Source organism: Schistocerca nitens, chromosome 5 (assembly GCF_023898315.1).
Source record: "Schistocerca nitens isolate TAMUIC-IGC-003100 chromosome 5, iqSchNite1.1, whole genome shotgun sequence".
Lineage (NCBI taxonomy): Eukaryota > Metazoa > Arthropoda > Insecta > Orthoptera > Acrididae > Schistocerca > Schistocerca nitens.
Genome location: NC_064618.1, coordinates 809586099 through 809608422, shown reverse-complemented (window position 1 = coordinate 809608422; position 22324 = coordinate 809586099). Strand labels below are relative to the sequence as shown.

General features: G+C 43.4%; 1 protein-coding gene across 1 annotated transcript in view; it reads right to left on the bottom strand.

Annotated features, from left to right (window-relative positions):
* Positions 1-22324, bottom strand: part of LOC126260037 (chromosome-associated kinesin KIF4A) — a 301102-nt gene that overhangs the window by 152654 nt on the left and 126124 nt on the right. The window contains exons 4-5 of the mRNA XM_049957211.1: positions 12888-13031; positions 12470-12573 (exon numbers count right to left, since the gene is read on the bottom strand). Of these exons, the coding sequence (XP_049813168.1) occupies positions 12470-12573; positions 12888-13031 (248 nt within the window). The remainder of the gene's footprint in view (positions 1-12469; positions 12574-12887; positions 13032-22324) is intronic.

Sequence of the window (22324 nt, the reverse complement as noted above, 5' to 3'; positions counted from 1 at the left end):
TCTTGAGGCTACAGTCCCAGAAGGTGTTCGATTGCTGTAACACCTTTGTGCCATCGAAGTTCATGTCATTTCCATGTGAGATGCAGTGCTCTGCCACGGCAGACTTGGCCGGCTGTGTGTTGTCTGCATGGCGTTTATGTTCACTACATCTCTCCTCTACTGTCCGGATGGTCTGGCCTACATGCATTTTCCCGAACTGGCAAGGGATGCTGTAAACTCCCGGTTCCCAGAGTCCTAAGTCGTCCTTGACTGATCCTTATAATGTTATCGTTTTGGATGGAGGGCGAAACACACACTTGACATTGTGTATTCTGAGTATCCTGCTAATGTGTTCGCAACGTATGGTATAATCGCAGTCGCAACTGATTTTTCTTCATCCTTTGGTCTTAAGGTGCACTTTATCCGCCGGCTGTTGTAACTGTTCATGCGGAATATGACCTGCACGTGCTGCAATTCAGCTGCTAGGCTGTCACAGTTCGAGATTTTGCGTGCTCTGTGCACCAGTGTGATCAGAACACCCTCTCGCTGTGAAGGAGCACGACAGCTGGAGGCATGCAAATCTATATGTGTCGGCTTATGGTAGATGCTGTGTCCTAATGTGCCATCTGGTCTTCGCTTTATGAGCACATCCAGAGATGGAAGCTGAATGTTTTCTTCTACCTCCATTGTGAACTGATATTCTGGTGCAGTGAGTTCAGATGCTGCAGAAAGTCTTGGAGGCGTTGTCGTCCATGCGGCCAGATTACGAATGTATCGTCTACATATCGAAAAAAGCAAGAGGACTTGTAGATTGCCGACTTGAGAGCTGCTTCTTCAAAAGCCTCCAAAACATATTGGCCACTACTGGTGATAGCAGACAGCCCATCACTACTCCATCTGTTTGTTCATATTAGTTCCCATCGAACAGAAAGTATGACGACGTAAGTATGAATCCGAAAACTTTCATTACTGCTAATCCGAATTTTTCTCCTGTGAGGCTTAGGGAGTCTCTTAGAGGTACCTTAGTAAAGAGGGATACCATGTCAAAGTTCACCATGTGGTCTTCTTGGCCCAGTCAGAAGTTCTGGAGCTGCTGGATGAAAAGTGCGGAGTTTCTGATGTGGTGCTGACATTTGCCCACAAAGGGACTGAGCATTGACGTCAGGTGTTCTACTAATTCATATTTTGGTGCTCCAATGTTGCTTACAATCGGATGGAGAGGCAATCTATCCTTATGGAATTTAGGTAGTCCATAAAGTCTAGGAGGTGCAGCTGCTTGTGGACGAAGTTCCTTCACCATCTTATTTTCGAAGGTGTGCTGGACAAGCTCAATAGTTTTCCTTTTCACGCTGTTGGTAGGATCGTCTTCTATTCTCCGTTCGGTGTCTTCTTCTAATAGGTCATACAATTTTTTCTTGTATGCATTACAGGGTAGCAGGACCGTGCAATTCCTTTATCTGCAGGGAGGAAAACAGTCTCGGCATCTTCTCAGCACTGCTTAAGTGCTTTTCTCTCTTCCTTGGAGATATTTGGCTTCGGGGAAGCTGCACTGGTGAGTACACAGCATGTTTCCCGTCGTATTTCCTCTGCAGCGCCACGTGGAAGTGCAAGAGCGGCCTGTTCCACCACACTCATGAATGTTCTGTTGGTAATGTTGTCAGTGTTGGGGCGAAATTCAGCCCCTTTTCAAGTATGGATAAGGTAGTAACGTCAATTACTTTCCCCATACAGTTGACAGTTCTCTGTGGTGGTTTGGCTGAAAGGCATTCGTATTTTGCTGTGTCTGCAGATGGCAGACTGCCAAGCACTGTTGGCTTGAGACCAACTAACTGCATCTACCTACTCCCATGAGTCAGTGGAGAGTGTCAAGGCAAGCTGGAAGTGGAGTGAGAACAGTTCTCTAGACATCTCGTCGAGTCTGCGTCGAGTGTACCGGATCCTTTCCCTGACCAGGGCCAGGCTAGCTCTTCTGGTGATCCGGTTGGCGGCTGTGGTTCTGATATAATGAGTGATGACCTTCGCAAAAGGCAGTATGATTTGCTCCTCTCGGCATCTCAGTAGAAAGACAAGGGAGGTCAGTAGGCACACCTCCTCGTCCCGGAGCTTGTCCAGCTTGTTGATTTCGTTGTGCATCTCCTCCCCATAGAGGTGCTTGATGTGTGAACTGAGTTGCTTCACTAGACCAAGACTACCTAACTTCTAAGTTATTTGTGTTGGCAGCAGCTCTTAATTCAAACTCTGGCTTGCTTATTTCATCTTGTTTGGATAAAAGAGTTTGGAAAACCTTATTTTGTAACTCCTATTTATTGTAACTGTTGTTAAAGCATTATAATTGCTATCACACAGTGAAGGTATTTATTGTGTCTTGCCACTATTATACTTTACTTATGACTAAAATGTGTCTAGATTTTCTGCCACATTTCAAGAGAGTTTGATAATGGAGACTATTAAAAACATCTCACATTGAAATCCATGTTATATTGAGAGCTGCAGTAAAATTCCTCCAATGTAGAGGATTTTGCACTCCATGCAGGTTTTTTCATTGCTTCTGCAACAGTGTTCTGACCTGTTTTGCATGTTGTTGTTGTGGTCTTCAGTCCTGAGACTGGTTTGATGCAGCTCTCCATGCTACTCTATCCTGTGCAAGCTTCTTCATCTCCCAGTACCTACTGCAACCTACATCCTTCTGAATCTGCTTAATGTATTGATCTCTTGCTCTCCCTCTACGATTTTTACCCTCCACGCTGCCCTCCAATGCTAAATTTGTGATCCCTTGATGCCTCAAAACATGTCCTACCAACCGATTTCTTCTTCTAGTCAAGTTGTGCCACAAACTCCTCTTCTCCCCGATTCTATTCAATACCTCCTCATTAGTTACGTGATCTACCCACCTTATCTTCAGCATTCTTCTGTAGCACCACATTTTGAAAGCTTCTATTCTCTTCTTGTCCAAACTGGTTATCGTCCATGTTTCACTTCCATACATGGCTACACTCCATACAAATACTTTCAGAAACGACTTCCTGACACTTAAATCTATACTCGATGTTAACAAATTACTCTTCTTCAGAAACGATTTCCTTGCCATTGCCAGTCTACATTTTATATCCTCTCTACTTCGACCATCATCAGTTATTTTGCTCCCTAAATAGCAAAACTCCTTTACTACTTTAAGTGTCTCATTTCCTAATCTAATCCCCTCAGCACCACCCTATATAATTTGACTACATTCCATTATCCTCGTTTTGCTTTTGTTGATGTTATTCTTATATCCTCCTTTCAAGACACTGTCCATTCCGTTCAACTGCTCTTCCAAGTCCTTTGCTGTCTCTGACAGAATTACAATGTCATCGGCAAATCTCAAAGTTTTTACTTCTTCTCCATGAATTTTAATACCTACTCCGAATTTTTCTTTTGTTTCCTTTACTGCTTGCTCAATATACAGATTGAACAACATCGGGGAGAGGCTACAACCCTGTCTCACTCCCTTCCCAACCACTGCTTCCCTTTCATGCCCCTCGACTCTTATAACTGCCATCTGGTTTCTGTACAAATTGTCAATAGCCTTTCGCTCCCTGTATTTTACCCCTGCCACCTTCAGAATTTGAAAGAGAGTATTCCAGTTAACGTTGTCAAAAGCTTTCTCTAAGTCTACAAATGCTAGAAACGTAGGTTTGCCTTTTCTTAATCTTTCTTCTAAGATAAGTCATAGGATTAGTACTGCCTCACGTGTTCCAACATTTCTACGGAATCCAAACTGATCTTCCCCGAGGTCCGCTTCTACCAGTTTTTCCATTCGTCTGTAAAGAATTCGCGTTAGTATTTTCCAGCTGTGACTTATTAAACTGATAGTTCGGTAATTTTCACATTTGTCAACACCTGCTTTCTTTGGGATTGGAATTATTATATTCTTCTTGAAGTCTGTGGGTATTTCGCCTGTCTCATACATCTTGCTCACCAGATGGTAGAGTTTTGTCATGACTGGCTCTCCCAAGGCCATCAGTAGTTCTAATGGAATGTTGTCCACTCCCGGGGCCTTGTTTCGACTCAGGTCTTTCAGTGCTCTGTCAAACTCTTCACGCAGTATCTTATCTCCCATTTCATCTTCATCTACATCCTCTTCCATTTCCATAATATTGTCCTCAAGTACATCGCCCTTGTATAAACCCTCTATATACTCCTTCCACCTTTCTGCCTTCCCTTCTTTGCTTAGAACTGGGTTGCCATCTGAGCTCTTGATATTCATACAAGTGGTTCTCTTCTCTCCAAAGGTCTCTTTAATTTTCCTGTAGGCAGTACCTATCTTACCCCTAGTGAGACAAGCCTCTACATCCTTACATTTGTCCTCTAGCCATCCCTGCTTAGCCATTTTGCACTTCCTGTCGATCTCATTTTTGAGACGTTTGTATTCCTTTTTGCCTGCTTCATTTACTGCATTTTTATATTTTCTCCTTTCATCAATTAAATTCAATATTTCTTCTGTTACCCAAGGATTTCTACTAGCCCTTGTCTTTTTACCTACTTGATCCTCTGGTGCCTTCACTACTTCATCCCTCAGAGCTACCCATTCTTCTTCTACTGTATTTCTTTCCCCCATTCCTGTCAATTGTTCCCTTATGCTCTCCCTGAAACTCTCTACAACCTCTGGTTCTTTCAGTTTATCCAGGTCTCATCTCCTTAAATTCCCACCTTTTTGCAGTTTCTTCAGTTTCAATCTGCAGTTCATAACCAATAGATTGTGGTCAGAATCCACATCTGCCCCTGGAAATGTCTTACAATTTAAAACCTGGTTCCTAAATCTCTGTCTTACCATTATATAATCTATCTGATACCTTTTAGTATCTCCAGGATTCTTCCAGGTATACAACCTTCTTTTATGATTCTTGAACCAAGTGTTAGCTATGATTAAGTTATGCTCTGTGCAAAATTCTACAAGACGGCTTCCTCTTTCATTTCTTAGCCCCAATCCATATTCACCTACTATGTTTCCTTCTCTCCCTTTTCCTACTGACGAATTCCAGTCACCCATGACTATTAAATTTTCGTCTCCCTTCACTACCTGAATAATTTCTTTTATCTCGCAATACATTTCATCAATTTCTTCATCATCTGCAGAACTAGTTGGCATATAAACTTGTACTACTGTAGTAGGCATGGGCTTTGTGTCTATCTTGGCCACAATAATGCGTTCACTATGCTGTTTGTAGTAGCTAACCCGCACTCCTATTTTTTTATTCATTATTAAACCTACTCCTGCATTACCCCTATTTGATTTTGTATTTATAACCCTGTAATCACCTGACCAAAAGTCCTGTTCCTCCTGCCACCAAACTTCACTAATTCCCACTATATCTAACTTTAACCTATCCATTTCCCTTTTTAAATTTTCTAACCTACCTGCCCGATTAAGGGATCTGACATTCCACGCTCCGATCCGTAGAATGCCAGTTTTGCATACCATGGGGAATCAGCTCCACCTTATAATTTATTTGGTATAAATATCTCAGCTGTTTTGTATCCACGCCACATCTGGTTCATGCTTAGAAGGTTCTGCTTTTCAAAATAGGTATATTTTTTGCATTTAATTTTGGTGGGTTTTAGATGCAATGTTATTCCGTCTCACTACAACAACACTGTGGTCACTAATTCTTGTATCTGTCAAGATGTTCCCTATTTGCTCAGGATTATCCGTAGCTAAGAGGTCAAGCATGTTTTCGCAACCATTTGCACTTTTAATAGGCTCTGGAACTAATTGCTGATAACAATTTTCAGAGAAAATTAGTACAATTTCAGATGATGTTTTATACATGTATTTTCATCAATATATGAACGGTAGACTCAAGTCGTCACCAACTATAATCTACAAGTGGGGTACTTATTTGAGATGCTACTCTAGTTTTATTTAAAAAATTCAGCAACTGTCAGAGTGGGAGGATCAGTAAAAGAAACCAATTATTAATTTATTCTGATTAAGTATAACCTCTGTCCATACTAACTCACAGAAACTACCTACAGCAGAGCCTTGGTTAACCATCACTTTTGGGACTAGGCAGTGGTCAGAATGCTGAAAACATCAGGTAATCAAAGGAGAATGAAATAAGATAATTTACAGAGCTCAAAATAATGCAATAATCCAAAACTAAGTGAAATATTACGTTTATAATAAACAGAAAATTTTACACACAGAAAATCAATCTAAGAAAGTGTAAAATGCTTTTTGTTTCCATTTCTTAAAGCTCTACTTTGTAGCTGCATCACGCCATTTTGCCCACAATATGTCTGTCTGTCTCTCTCTCTCTCTCTCTCTCTCTCTCTCTCTCTCTCTCTCTGTGTGTGTGTGTGTGTGTGTGTGTGTGTGTGTGTGTGTGTGTAGTTGTTGGCTGTTGCTCCAAGTGTTTGAGGACAGCCTTGAATGCATTCTTTGCTACAGAGTGGCTTCTGCATCATTTGATTCCTCTTGCTCAACATTATATTGTTGCAAAACAAGATCAATGCTCTAGTTCAGCGGGTTGCAGTTGTTTTTGAACAATATTTTAACAGCACTCCTTGTCATCTTCAGGTAATACCTGTAGAATGAGCATCTTTGCTACATTCCACCTCCTATATACTCTTATTACCTCCCCCTCCCCACCCAACAGTCTGATGTACTCTGTGGACTGTGCCGTGCTCAGAAATCGCTGTCGGCCAACACTGTGATTTTAGTTGGCAAATTGCTGGGTCATAAGCTTTGCTGAAGATGAAACCAGTGACTGTTGATCAGCCAGTCAACCACTCTTATTTCAACAGCTCCTTCAGAATACAGTCCCAAAATGAGGAGTTCTGTCTTAGCACTTTTGTTTCTTCATACTTCATGGAGTCCCCTGTAGCCATGCAGTGTTCTGCAACTGAAGATTTCGTTGGTTGCTTAAGCTTGGTGCATCTTCTGTGTTTTTTGCATCTTTCTTCAATTATTGGGGAGACTGTACGGGCACAAGTCTTACCACATTTACATGGAATATGATCAACAACAGATTTACGGAGCCCCAAGACATCTTTCACTTTTCCTAAAGGGCATACTGTTTTCAAGGTGGACAGGAGACACATTAAATGTCACATTGAGACAGGATTCCACCAATTTTGTTTGCTACTTTTCTGACTCCACCCAGCTGGGCACCCGACAACAGTACTAACAGCTGATTTGCCAGGAAAGCCTAAGAAAACACATCAGATACCTCTAGCAGGAGGAGATGAATCAGAGACTTAAGAAGCTGGATAAACGTCATAACAGCAGAGAGCATCTACTCAGCTCTTACACCTTTGATGAGCTGCCGTAACCACAGCACAGTACCAACAAATGCAAGGATCGCCCGTCATATAAAACTGATCTCGAGACTACCAAACAAATCTCCAAGTTTGTACATCTGTCAGCAAGAGAACAGCCACAAAAAGAGCAGCAATGAACCAAATAAATCTCATGGGGAAAAAGAGATTGATAACGCACCAAAATCAGTTCTGGAAAAGGGACTCAGTTTGACACCAACATCAAACGCTATACCTGTTGCAGATTTCACCAGTGTTACAGAACAAGTTATTTCCACCCTCCCCAGTGATGATGTGGAAAACATACATTGGGAAATGTGTTGTGCGCTCACTAGAGCCAACCCACCAAGGGTGAACGTCATGAAAGTGGAAAGAGCTGCCATTCAAAAACTACAGAATGACCCTAAAATAGTCATCCTACCTGTGGAAAAAGAAAATGCCACTGTAGCTCTATTGCTATCAGAACACGATTGCAAAATGTATGACCTATTCGAAGATCCAGCACACACAAAATTGAAAAAAGACCTGACCAACAGAGTGAAGAAGAAGACCACTGAGCTTCTGAACCAGTACCTGCTGAAGGAAATCATCAAGAAGCTTTGACCACAAGCTGCTGCACCAAGTTCTCCGAGTTGTAGATAACTGCAGTAGTAAAGAAATTGCTTCACTACTAGCTTAAAAACAGATAACGTAATAATTGATGGCACGACACGGCATTAACTACATAATGGTTACTATAGTGCTGTATACATTACTACTGCTGCTATTATTAGTGGTTGTTGTCAGACACAAAGCATCAACAGCCTCAAGTTCTCCAATTTCTGCCAGTTCAGAAGCAAGGAGTGTAGCTATCAAGGAATTAGGAACAGTAAGTATAATGCACATATTTTAACTTTGTTGGATTCAACTGGGGTTGCAGTGTGCAGGTCACACACACACACACACACACACACACACACACACACACACACACACACACAAACCAACCAAATAAATAAATATTCATCTTCCATCATTTTAAAAATAGAAGTGTCCCAAGAAAAGTCTTTCATTCTACAGTTTAGTTAGGTACTAAACTTTGTGATAATGACAGACGGCAGGGGAGAGCGGGGGTACTAGCTAATGTCTGTGTGCACTCGGGGGTAATGGTCTATGCCATCAGTGTTTGCAAAAGTTATTGAAAAGGCCGTGTATGTAAGGATAATTGCTCATTCTATATCACATAATTTGCTATCAAATGTACAGTTCGGCTTTAGAAGTAGTTTAGCAACTGAAAATGCTATATTCTGTTTTCTCTGTGAAGTACTCGATGGGCTAAACAAAAGGTTTCGAACGCTTGGCATATTTTTTGATTTAACTAAGGCATTTGATTGTGTTGATCACAAAATACTGCTCCAGAAGTTAGACCATTACGGAATACGGGGAGTAGCTCACAATTGATTCACCTCTTACTTTAGCAACGGGCAGCAAAAGGTCATTATTCATAATGTTGATAACGGCTGTGATTTGGGGTCTGAGTGGGGTACTGTGAAGTGGGGAGGGGGGTCCAGGGATCAGTGTTGGGGCCACTCCTGTTCCTTATTTATATAAGTGATATGCCCTCTAGCATTACGGGTAACCCTAAAATATTTCTATTTGCTGGTGACACTAGCTTGGTAGTAAAGGATGTTGTGTGCAACATTAGCTCGGTTTCAAATAGTGCAGCACATGACTAAGTTCACGGCTTGTAGAAAATAAACTAACGCTAAATCACAGTAAGACTCAGTTTTTACAGTTTCTAACACACAATTCAACAAAACCTGAAATTTTAATTTCACAGAACGGAAATGTGATTAGTGAAACTGAACAGTTCAAATTTCTAGGTGTTCAGATAGACAGTAAGCTGTCGTGGAAAGCCCACGTTCAGGATCTTGTTCGAAGACTTAATACTGCCATTTTTACTATTCGAATGTTATCAGAAGAGTGTGATCATCCGACACGAAAATTAGTCTACGTTGCTTATTTTCATTCGCTTGTGTCATATGGTATTATATTTTGAGGTAACTCGTCCCATTCTAAAAGGACATTTTTGGCTCAGAAACACGCAGTTCCGGCAACAAGTGGTGTAAGTTCACAAATCCCTTGTCAACCGCTGTCCAGTAGTCTGGGTATTTTGACAATGACGTCTAAACATATATATATTCCATAATGACATTTCTTGTTAGCAATATTAGCTTATTTCCAAGAATAAGCAGCTTTCACTCGGTTAATATCGGCAGAAATCAAACCTGCATTTGAATCGGATTTCCTTAACTCTTGTGCAAAAAGGTGTGCAGTTCATTGCTGCATCCATTTTCAATAAGCTACCACTCGAATTCAAAAATCTTAGCAGTAATCCACGCGCTTTCAAATCAGAATTGAAGAGTTTCCTTAAAAAATTAACTAATTATTATTGTATTGTCGATTGCGCTTACTTGAACTTATGGACACTTTTTTCGGGTGCATAAACATTTTATTTTTATCTGTTATTACTTTTATGTTGTAGTTTCATGTACTGACACATTCCATGACCTTGGAGATTTGCTCCTCAATTTGGTCCTACAGAACTTGACGAGTAAATAAAAAATAAATAAAGGTTGGGAACGACCTGTGTCCTATTGTCAGTAACATAGGCACACCAACATACTAGCTGGCCAAATATTTAATGTCAGTATTAAGCCCTTATGTCAGTAAATGTCAGCACCACATCACCAACTCTGTACATTTCATTCAACAGGTGCAAGAACTACATCTCCATGACCAGGACCTTATGGTGGGCTTTAATATGGTATCCCTCTTCACCAGAGTGCCCCACGCTGATTTCCTGAAGTTGATGAGACAGAAATTCAACCTAACAATGACTAATCTCTCTGAATTTGTCCTCACATCAACAATTATCTCTGTTCAGTGGTGACTATTATGAACAAACTAATGGTGTCACCATGGGAAGCCCTCTGTCATCACTTGTAGCAAACTTGTTTGTGGAGGACTGCGAAGAGAAAGCTCTGGAAACAGCTGCACTAAAGCCTACATGATTTTTCAGATATTTTGATGCCACATTGGTAGTGTGGCCACATAGGAATGAAAGACTTGAGGAGTTCCTCTCACATCTAAACACACTGCACCCCAGTATCAAATTCACCATGGAGTCAATCGCAGAATGGACAGGACTTTAGGACAATGTGTGTACAGGAAAGCCACCCACACTGATTTGTATCTACAGGCTGCCAGTTGGCGTCATCCTTCACAGCGTGATGGTATGCTATGTACACTGGTACACAGGGCCTGTGCAATATTGGACAAAGGAAGCCTATCAAGACAGCTTAACCACATTAAGCATGTTTTCAAGAAGGATGAATACAACGAGAGAGAAATTCAATGTGCTTTCAGGCAGTAAGTACAAGCCCAGTAGACAGAAAACAATGATGAACAGAAGATAATGGCATATCTGTCTTACACCGGCAAAGTATCTTACAAAATTGGCACAATCCTGGACTGATGTAACTTTAAATTTGTTTTCTGTCCACCTCTGGGAAAGTGTGTCTATTAGACACGGTGAAATGACTATGCTCCATAAACCAGGTGTTTACCACATGCCATGTAAATGCGGTAAGGTGTATATCTGGGAGACTGTAGGGGCAATCTAAGATAGATGCAAGGAACACAGAAGAGACAATGAACTTACACAAACAACAATATCTGGGGTTCCACAACACTGCATGGCTACAGGGGACTCCATGAAGTATGAAGAAACTGAAGTGCTAAGACAGACCTTGTCATTTTGGGACTGTGTTCTTAAGGAGGCTATTGAAATACAAGTGGCTGTTGGGCTGATGAGCAGGGACACTGGGTTCACCCTCTAGAGAGCTTGGGACCCAGCACTCAGCGAACCAAAATAACAGTGTTGGCCGAGGGTGACTTGCATGCCAGATGCAGGCCACAAGAGTGCAGATGGATCAGAGTTTACATCTAGCATCCAGCAGCCCATTCCCCACCACTCCAATTGTCATGGCATGTGACTGCCAGTAAAGGAATGGGTGGGGAAGGAAGACATCAAAGCAATTCAGAGGCATGCTGCTAGATTTGTTACTAGTTGGTATTATCAACATGCACATCTTTTCGCAAAATGCTATTAATAAAGTTTAGAGAATTGGCATTTGAAGCTGACTGCTGAATGATCCTACTGCCACCCATGTACTTTTCGCATAAGGAGCATGAAGACAAGGTACGCGAAATTACAACTTATATGGGCAGTTGTTTTTCCCCCTCACAATTTGTGAGTGCAGCAGGAAAGGCAATGAACACCAGCGGTACAAGGTACTCCCTGCCATCCACCATACAGTGGCTTGTGGAGTATGTAAATAGACGTAGATATCATGTATGATGTGACAGTGAAGGGGGTGGGGGGGAGGGGAGTGTTTACATCTATATCATCAGTAGGTGATCGCCACTCTCATCTGAGTTCTCAGAGTATTCATGTAACACTTGCAAGAATAAAGGTTTATATGAATAAATTCTGGAAAACACGATAAAAATAACACTAACAACTTATATAAAAAAAAGGATATTTAAATATATAAAATTTGTCTGTTCATCACAATTATTTCACTGTATGCTCTATTCGGGATAGCAGGATAAATTGCTTCTCACCATACAGAGGAGACATCGAGTCGCAGACACAAACAATACAAAGACTACTATACAATAAAGTTTTCAACCAAAAGGCCTTCTTCTGAATGGGAACCCCCCCCCCCCCCCCCCTCTCTCTCTCTCTCTCTCTCTCTCACACACACACACACACACACACACACACACACACACACGAAAAACAATGCTATTACCCTAGCTTTTTGAACTATTAGATCATTCCTAGGAGAAGTGATGGATAGAATTTATAGAAAACTGTGGTCACTCCGACTCTAGGATGAGAGGGACACACCTGTAGTGAGTCCCAGATGGTATATTGGTAAGCCTCAAATATTGTGCTTTAAATGATAGTTTAGTATGTACACCTTTTTTTCTTTTCACGAGTTTATCATCATGTCTACCAGAACTGAAGATACCCAGTACACTTAAATTTCTGTTTTCCTTTATGAAGATTATATGTTGGGCAGATGTTCATGCCAATTTCACAGCATTCAAAATAGTGAATTAGTTGATCAATGAGACTTACACATTGTCACTTTGTTGTTGATGAATGCTTATGGTGAAAATTGCATGACTCCTGCTTGAATGTGCATTCATCGCTGTCGCTCCAGTTGCTCGACATGATGATCCCTAATGAATAAATGGTGTTAGTACACAAAATTAAGAAGAAAGCTAAGCTGTAAGCACTCAAAATTTACTTTAAGCCTAATATTTGCATGTGTGTGAATTTTTTAAAAAAGTATTTTTTAAGTGATTCATAAACTTCTACACAGACGCAGAGAAATGATTTTCTCCAATTACATTGCCTGACAATGTCGAAAGAGTTTAAATACAAAAAACTTTTATATCTTGGTAATGGAAAGAACCATTTCCAAGCTGGTGTTATATAACTAACCCTCAAAAGAAGAATTAGGAAAGTAAGAAAAAAATCATGTAGCCTATACCTGTACGAGGGCTGCAACAGTGCCTTCGAAGTCCGTCACTGGAACTTCTGTCAAATTAGGTATTTTTATAGTTCTTCCATCTTCCCTAATATCGACAACACATCGCATGGGAGCCAAAAGATCAAAAAGTTGTTCTTGGTACAGCTGTAAATAACAAACATTACTGTTAACATAGTTATGATATCAACGAAACACCGATAAGCATATAGGTCAATTTTGTCTCCTAACAAAACCATTTATCCCATTTTTTAACAAGAAAATAACAAGACACAAGGTATTAATAAGTAAAATTTGCACTTTTCAGACCAAAGTGGTTCCACAGCGGAGACAAAGTTTAGAGGGGGAGAACAAACACTAAATGGGGACCAAAAACGTGAAAAGATGAGGTGAGGTAAAAAAAGAAGACGACAAACCTGAGAGAGAGACCAGAAATCAGGATGGTAGTCAGACTGACGTAAGCAAGGATACCGGGAGGGGGGGAGGTGGCACGGGGAAGGTGCAAGGGCAGGGAGAGATGATTATCACTGAAGAACTGTTTTGGCTCAGACATATTTGAAAATAAGTCTCTCTTATGGATGGATCTTCATGGTTCATACTGAATTTGCAAAATAAATATTGTGGACGTTTAACCACTTTAGAACTGTTGGCGGCACAGGTCTCCCACCATGTGGCCTAATTCCACCTTCAGTGGGTCTTGATAGCTGCCAAGAAACAATGCAGCATATGGCCACCATATTGAATTTGAATGATCATCTTGCTATGAGAATTCTATGTCTTTGTGTCACCTATATGACGACAGTGCTTGAAAAATTACAAGTTTTGCGCACACCCGTGAATTACAGCGTCCAAGTAATTTAATTCACTTTTGTTACTTTTCTTGTTGTTCCTTTGATTATAAAGTACTTCATCTCCCCAGTATATTTGCAAGATTTCGAATGATCGTGATTGCAGACTAATCTTTCAACGTATGTTTTATCATTAATCACCTGTTTCACTTATACCTCTTCCTTCCGATAAATTTTAATACTCGCTTCCTCAGATGCTAAACAACAATTATTGTCCGAGTAGATACAAACTGCGTGTATTAACAACACATTCACGAGTTAATGTGTTACGTGTAATTTAAACACGTCAAGTCAATTCATTCTACTCTAGTTACATATAACCCGAAACAACACTTACCTTTCGTATGGGCTTTTAATGCCACTTCTCCCATCATTGCTATATCAATGTCCTTTATGCAAATCTTTCCTTCATCCATGTCTTTCAATGGCACTAGTCATAGTTCATATTAATCTTGTTGCGGTCACAGTTGGTTCAACGCACACTTTCCAGGCATTTTAATCATATATATATAAAAAAAAAAAAAAAAAAAAAAAAAAAAAAAAAAACACATACCAGTTCTGCAGTGTTTCCATAAACACGTGTTACAAGTAGAGATGGCCAATAAATCACAGATTGATACTTTGCCACAGACATTTTCTTGTCACATGTGTAATATTTGGTTAAGAATTCCACATCCATTTCCATTACTGCCAATATATAGTATCTCCTACTACCAGCACTGCAGTAATGAGCTAACATACCGCAAACAGTGACAGGTGCCAGTACTGCAGGTTAATTGTACCCTCACACTATTCTATGTGAGTGGGGTGGGGATAGCTTTACCCCTCTCGCCCTGCACGTCATTCTGTCGAGTGACCCTCATAACTACTTTGGCCTTTGACCTATACAAGGAGTCTTTTTTCACCTTTTTAACTTCGACAAGTTAACTGATTTTTAAGTTTGAGGATAATTGTCAAGACAAAAATAAGGACTTATATGGACTAATTTTAAAAAAGGACAAAAAGCACTTATAAAGACTTTACTGCACTGTTCTTACAGACTGTCCAGGGACATTAATGTCGCCACCTGTCAAAACACTGAATAACAACCTTTTGCTGTGCAAGTCACTGAGACACTTGTAGAAAGAGAATCAATGAGGTTCTGCGAGGTATAACAGCAATGTGGAGCCACGTTTACTCCACTGCCATGGCCAGCAATGAGGTTCTATGCTGCACATGGCCTGATTGAGGTGGTCCCACAGATTATGGACTGGGTTTAAATCTGGGGAGTTTTGTGGTTGGAGGGGTACAGTAACCTCATCCCGGTACTCTTTGAACCACACATCTACACTGCAAGCTGTGTGACACACTGTGCTGGTAGGTGGCATTGTACTGAGGAAATACAAACTGATACACTGTGCCTTCCAGAATGACGTCACACAGGGAATGCCACAAAAACATTCCCAGGCCATAATGTTCCCTCCTTCGGTCTAGACCCTTCTAATATTTTTCACACCACACACACCGGTGGCTATCTGTTTGATTGGGGGGGGGGGGGGGGAGAGAGAGAGAGAGAGAGAGAGAGAGAGAGAGAGAGAGAGAGAGAGAGAGAGAGAGAGAGAGAGAGAGAGAGAGAGAGGAGGAGGAGGAGGAGGAGGAGGAGATTATTCATTCGGAAAGGGCCACCTGTCACCACTTAGTGGACATCCATGTGAGGTACTTGCAGGGAAATTCCAGCCTTCACTGCCGATAAACAGCAGTCAGCATGGATGTGTGAACCAGGCGCCTGTGTGGAGGCCAATAAACAGCAAAATTCGCTGAAGAGTCACTGAGGAGACATTGTTGGCAGTTCCTTGGTTCATCTGGACAGTCAGTTGCTCAACAGTTTCACACCTAGTCACCCATACACATCTATGGCCCATGGTGTATCATTTCCTCGGCACTGGTTTTTTGTAGTTCCACTTTGCAACACACAGTATACTCTAACCACATGGCATGGGAACAGTTTACAAACACAGCCACTTCAGAAATGCTTCCACACTTGGCCTGAAAGCCAATGATCATGCCCTTTTGGCTGACCACTGTTTCCATATTACAGGAATGATTGCACTGATTACCACATCCATCCGACATGCTTCATATACTCTCCACTGTTAGTACTGCCACCTGCCATCTGTGAATGGTTATTGGATGCTTACATCGGACATAGGTGACGGTGACATTAATGAGACTGGACCATGCATTTCTAGAGCACCATTCTGTGTGTTTACTGATGGCAATAATCTCCTGCTCCCACTGTAGGGCTAACCTTTGATGGGAGGAACTGTTTCTGCTATGTTTAAGATTTTGATAGTTTTGTGAGGGTTCCATCAATGGTCCCAGTGGGAAGTGTAGGAAGCATTAGATACATACGTAAGTGTGTGTGTGTGTGTGTGTGTGTGTGTGTGTGTGTGTGTGTGTGTGTCCACAAGAACTCCTTCCAGACCCCTGGACCAAAACGGGCCAAAACTGACACACAAAACCCTTTGTCTGGGAGGCACTATATAGGGAGGATTTATAATAGCTTTGCTCTAATATTTATGGAGATACACAGATGCGTATTTAAGCCCCCGCCCCACTGAGTGCCCTGCACAACAGGTGTGTTGCATGGGGGGGGGAGGAGGAGGAGACAGATGGTAGGGGGGGGGGGCGGCGGCAGAGGACACTTTAGTGGTTCCACCTGCTTTTATTCATCTCATGGGTTGTTGATTGTCCTCAGTGTCCATGTACTGTGTTGCTACACTGGCTGAAAAATGGGTTGTGGATTCCGACACACACTACTGTAAATCATGTAGCCGACAGGTGCACAGTTGTGTTTCGCAGTACTTTAATTTTCACTTCGCACAACCCCCAATATTACACAGCTATATGGCCAGTGCACTATTATGTAACCTTCGATAAGTCTCATTAATAGTTTGCAGGCGAAACTCCACATACTGCTACAATAGTTTCTTGTTGAACATCTACGAGCAGTAAAACCTCACCACAAAGTTCACAGTTCTTGAATAATCAGGTACATATGGAGCAGACACTGTCACTGTTTTTCAGAAGCCTCCTAATTGTTTAACACTTATTCCACAGTTAATTTGAAGCATTGTTGTTGTTCTAACCAGCACAGGTTACTCATCAGAAACTCTGCCTTGGACTGACTGTCTTGTGACCAAAAATCGGGCCCTTATATATCATCACAATAATAGGTGCCGAAACTACACATCGTTCAAAGTGTGATTTACAGAAATTACAATTAAAACTTAACTCATTAAATTAACTGAATACATTGAGGAAAAACAGTTTCTTCTACCTCAAGAGTTAGGCCGAATTATTTGTTTAAATCATGAAATTAACAAATATAGTTACGCAAACAATACTTTTGACAAACTGTTATTTACATTGGAATTAAGGTCTGGCTTTGCTAACGTTTTCAAATAGAGCCAAATAAATACTTTAAAAATACTAGTGTTTCGTCTTACAAATTTTATAATTAGTACAGAATTTATATTTGTTTATACGACAACAATAGAATTTTAGTTATGAAACAATTACCGATTTCACCCTACAATGAAAGAAAGTAACTAGTAATTGTTGAAATAAATTAGAAGATCAATTACATACCTAGAACTAAGCACAAAATCAGATCTGGTGATATATTCTCTAAAACTGAGGGCCAATCTTTCTCTTTCATGGAAATGCAGATTATATTCACTTATGTTAATGATAATTAGTTAAAAGTAACAAAACGAATTTAAGGAGGCAGGTGGCAAAAAAAAGAGGGGAATTAAAATTATCCCAACTTGCTTCATCACAACATGGGCAGGAAAGGGGGGGGGGGGGGCGCTGGAGACAAGCAGTGGGGGGATGGGGAGAAGGGTACTGACAGTGCGAAATATGAGACAGATCAAGAAGGGGGGGGGGAGATGATGTAAGCAATATATGCTTACAAAGTTGTGTTACACACGCTAGTTAATAATACAAGGATAGTTTGAAAACTTCTTCGAACGGAATAGAAAAAGTACTTACATCGTTGAAACGATTTTTACTTTTCAATGTAGTCTCCTTTTAGATTAATGCACTTGGTCCAATGATGTTCCTGTGCCTTGATCCCATCTTGAAAATGAGTTTCCTCCAGGCCTACAAATTAGTTGTAAACCCTAGCTATCAATTCTTCGTTTGAAGTGAATCTTTGTCCACCAAGAAAAACTTTCATTTTTGGGAAGAGATGGAAGTCTGACAGAGCCTTATCAGGTGAATAAGGCGGGTGTGCCAACAATTCATACTTTAGTTCGAGTAATTTTGCAATGGCGATGGCACGCGTGCGGGTGCGCATTGTTTTGATAGAAGAGGACTTTCTTCCTTCACCTGGCCTTTTTTCACATTTTTTGTTGCAATTTGTCCAGCAGGTTAGTATAGTATTCTCCAGTAATTGTTTTCCCAGTGGGGAGATAATCTACAAACAGAATCCCCTTTGCATCCCAGAACATGATGCCATGACCTGTCCCACCGAAGGAATTGGCTTTGCTTTCTTTGGTGGCAGAGAATCAGCATGTTTCCACTGCTTTGACTGTTGTTTTGTCTCTGGGTATAGTAGTGCACCCATGTTTCACCTGTGTTCACAAAACGGCGCAAAAAATATTGTTCCAATACGTACATTCTAATGCATTTTCGATCCAGCATCAAGAGTTGCAGCACCCATCTTGCAGTTAATTTTTTCATTTCTAATTCTTCAGTTAAAATGTGATATATACCCTTTCAAATAATATCTGGCAAGTGTGAGCAGTTTCACGCATTTTCAATCAGCGATCCTCCATGACCATTTTGTGCACTTTTGCAATGATTTCTGGAGTAGTGACACATCTTGGCCGACCACTGCGCAGATCGCCATTTAAGCTCTCCTGACCAAATTTAAATTCATTTGTCCACTTGGCAACAGTTGAATATGGAGGAGCAGAGTCCCCTAGTGTATTCTGGGAATCGGCATGAATGTCCTTTGCTTTAATATCTTTCTTTACGAAGTAGTTAATCACTGCTCGAATCCCTAATTTTTCCATCTTCGCAAATCACCACGCAGGAACAACAAGAGAGCCACGTCACCGCCATAGCTCTCTTTTAAGAGCACTGACATGGCAAGTGTTTACAGCCAACAGTCCAATGAATATCATGTTAACAACTCGTTGCGTTAGTGCTGACCTCTCGCGGTGATTCCAAGAACTTTTCAAACCATGTTCGTAATTTGTAGCAAAGGGCGAGTGAAGCGAAGATGTGAATGCTGCAATGGATGAATTCTACAATTTTTGAAAAATTATGGTTTGCACACAGATGTAGAGTCACTTCATTATGCAACCAGCTTCATTCATGCATACAATCCTCAGGCACACTGCGACAGCTTAATCAAATTTCTGACAATGCATAATCACTATTAAGCACAATCTCACAAACCAACATGTCAATTCAACTCAGGTTTCCATATGATGCTTAATGGTTATTAGGGTTGTCATATATTTTATTATGTCACAATATAACTGAAGATAGTCCATTCATGAAAAACTGGTTATGTGATTGAGCGACAATAGAGCTACGAGCAAACCACTTTTTTTTTAATTCTGGAAACTGTCAACTCCCCTAAATAATTCTACATTTACTTGTTTGTATACAGCTACTCCTTCCACCATCGTATCAGGTCACTGAAGATGGTCTCAATGACAATTTTACACACATCATAAGGGGCCCTTTCAGGTTCTTACAATAGGCTTTGATAATTACGTAAAATGGGTGAATATGTTGGTTTCTTGAACAGCTATGCCAACCGCTGGGTCAAGCAAGACTAAGCATCTCAGTTCAGCAGGTTCTCAATAGTAACCAAAATTCCATTGGATTAAGTTTGTGAATGTGTGTCCAATGGTAGTGTAAGGATACAACTGTTAACCACAATTTGATTTGGGCGAGTACTACCTGTTGGCATGATTTCCATAGCTGTGGATGAAGAGTGAGGGGCGCCGTTCCGCTGCAGATGTTCATAGGGTTGTGGCAGTTTGGGTAGCAGGGCAAGGAGGGAGGAATCCTCATTAAGTGATATCAGGTAGGGGACCAAAGTCCCCAGCACAGCTGTAGAGGTAAGCAGACAAGGAGGGGAGGGGTAGGAGGAGTCTTTCTTAAATAGGAACGGATGAGCTAGGATGGTTGTTGGGGACTAGTCCCTAATAGGGAGACGGAATATTCTTTTTCGTAGTGGATCAAAAGGTTACTTTTTTTGGAGTGGCTTGCTGTCAGCTGGATTGGATAAGGGAGAATCTACTCATTTCTGGCTTCCTGATGTGTTCTACACTCAAATATATTGAACATTTGGTTCTTATGTTTCTCTTGTGATGTGGCAGAGTGGTGGTGGTGGTGGTGGTGGTGGTGGAGAGGGAGACAGGGAGTGAGAGGGAGGGAGACAGGGAGTGAGAGGGAAGACTGGGAGTGAGAGGGAAGACTGGGAGTGAGAGGGAAGACTGGAGTGAGAGGGAAGACTGGGAGTGAGAGGGAAGACAGGGAGTGAGAGGGAAGACAGGGAGTGAGAGGGAAGACAGGGAGTGAGAGGGAAGACAGGGAGTGAGAGGGAAGACAGGGAGTGAGAGGGAAGACAGGGAGTGAGAGGGAGTGAGAGGGAGGGAGTGAGAGGGAGTGAGAGGGAGGGAGTGAGAGGGAGTGAGAGGGAGGGAGTGAGAGGGAGTGAGAGGGAGGGAGTGAGGGGGAGTGAGAGGGAGGGAGTGAGGGAGTGAGAGGGAGGGAGTGAGGGAGTGAGAGGGAGGGAGTGAGAGGGAGGGGGAGGGAGTGAGAGGGAGGGGGAGGGAGTGAGAGGGAGGGGGTGGGGGTGAGAGGGAGGGGGAGGGAGTGAGAGGGAGGGGGAGGGAGTGAGAGGGAGGGGGAGGGAGTGAGAGGGAGGAGGAGGGAGTGAGAGGGAGGGGGAGGGAGTGAGAGGGAGGGGGAGGGAGTGAGAGGGAGGGGGAGGGAGTGAGAGGAGGGAGTGAGAGGGAGGGGGAGGGAGTGAGAGGGAGGGGGAGGGAGTGAGAGGGAGGGGGAGGGAGTGAGAGGGAGGGGGAGGGAGTGAGAGGGAGGGGGAGGGAGTGAGAGGGAGTGAGAGGGAGGGGGAGGGAGTGAGAGGGAGGGGGAGGGAGTGAGAGGGAGGGGGAGGGAGTGAGAGGGAGACAGGGAGTGAGAGGGAGACAGGGAGTGAGAGGGAGACAGGGAGTGAGAGGGAGACAGGGAGTGAGAGGGAGACAGGGAGTGAGAGGGAGACAGGGAGTGAGAGGGAGACAGGGAGTGAGAGGGAGACAGGGAGTGAGAGGGAGACAGGGAGTGAGAGGGAGACAGGGAGTGAGAGGGAGACAGGGAGTGAGAGGGAGACAGGGAGTGAGAGGGAGACAGGGAGTGAGAGGGAGGGAGACAGAGTGAGAGGGGGGAGAGGGAGCGAGAGGGAGTGAGAGGGAGGGAGAGGGAGACAGGGAGTGAGAGGGATGGAGAGGGAGACAGGGAGTGAGAGGGAGACAGGGAGTGAGAGGGAGGGAGAGGGAGACAGGGAGTGAGAGGGAGACAGGGAGTGGGAGAGAGGGAGACAGGGAGAGGGAGACAGGGAGAGGGAGACAGGGAGAGGGAGACAGGGAGAGGAGACAGGGAGAGGGAGACAGGGAGAGGGAGACAGGGAGTGAGAGAGGGAGGGAGGGAGGGAGAGGGTGGGAGAGCGAGGGTGGGAGAGGGAGGGAGGGAGAGGGAGGGAGGGGGAGGGAGGGAGAGGGAGGGAGAGGGAGGGAGGGGGAGGGAGGGAGAGGGAGGGAGGGGGGAGGGAGGGAGGGAGAGGGAGGGAGGGGGAGGGAGGGAGGGGGAGGGAGGGAGAGGGAGGGAGGGGGAGGGAGGGAGAGGGAGGGAGGGAGAGGGAGGGTGTGAGGGAGGGAGAGGGTGTGAGGGAGGGAGAGGGTGTGAGGGAGGGAGAGGGTGTGAGGGAGGGAGAGGGTGTGAGGGAGGGAGAGGGTGTGAGGGAGGGAGAGGGTGTGAGGGTGGGAGAGGGTGTGAGGGTGGGAGAGGGTGTGAGGGTGGGAGAGGGTGTGAGGGTGGGAGAGGGTGTGAGGGTGGGAGAGGGTGTGAGGGTGGGAGAGGGTGTGAGGGTGGGAGAGGGTGTGAGGGAGTGGGGGAGAGGGAGGGAGTGGGTGTGAGGGAGGGAGAGGGTGTGAGGGAGGGAGAGGGTGTGAGGGAGGGAGAGGGTGTGAGGGAGGAGAGGGTGTGAGGGAGGGAGAGGGTGTGAGGGAGGGAGAGGGTGTGAGGGAGGGAGAGGGTGGGTGGGTGGGAGAGAGAGAGAGAGAGGGGGGGGAGAGAGAGAGGGGGGGGAGGGAGAGAGGGAGAGGGTGTGAGAGGGAGGGAGGGAGAGGGAGAGAGAAGGAGGGAGAGGGTGTGAGGGAGGGAGGGAGAGGGAGGGAGAGAGGGAGAGAGAGAGGGCGGGAGGGGGGAGGGGGGAGAGGGAGAGAGAGAGGGCGGGAGGGGGGGCGGGAGGGAGGGAGAGGGAGAGGTGATTCTCACTGAAACTGATATAGTACGCACGGGTCATAT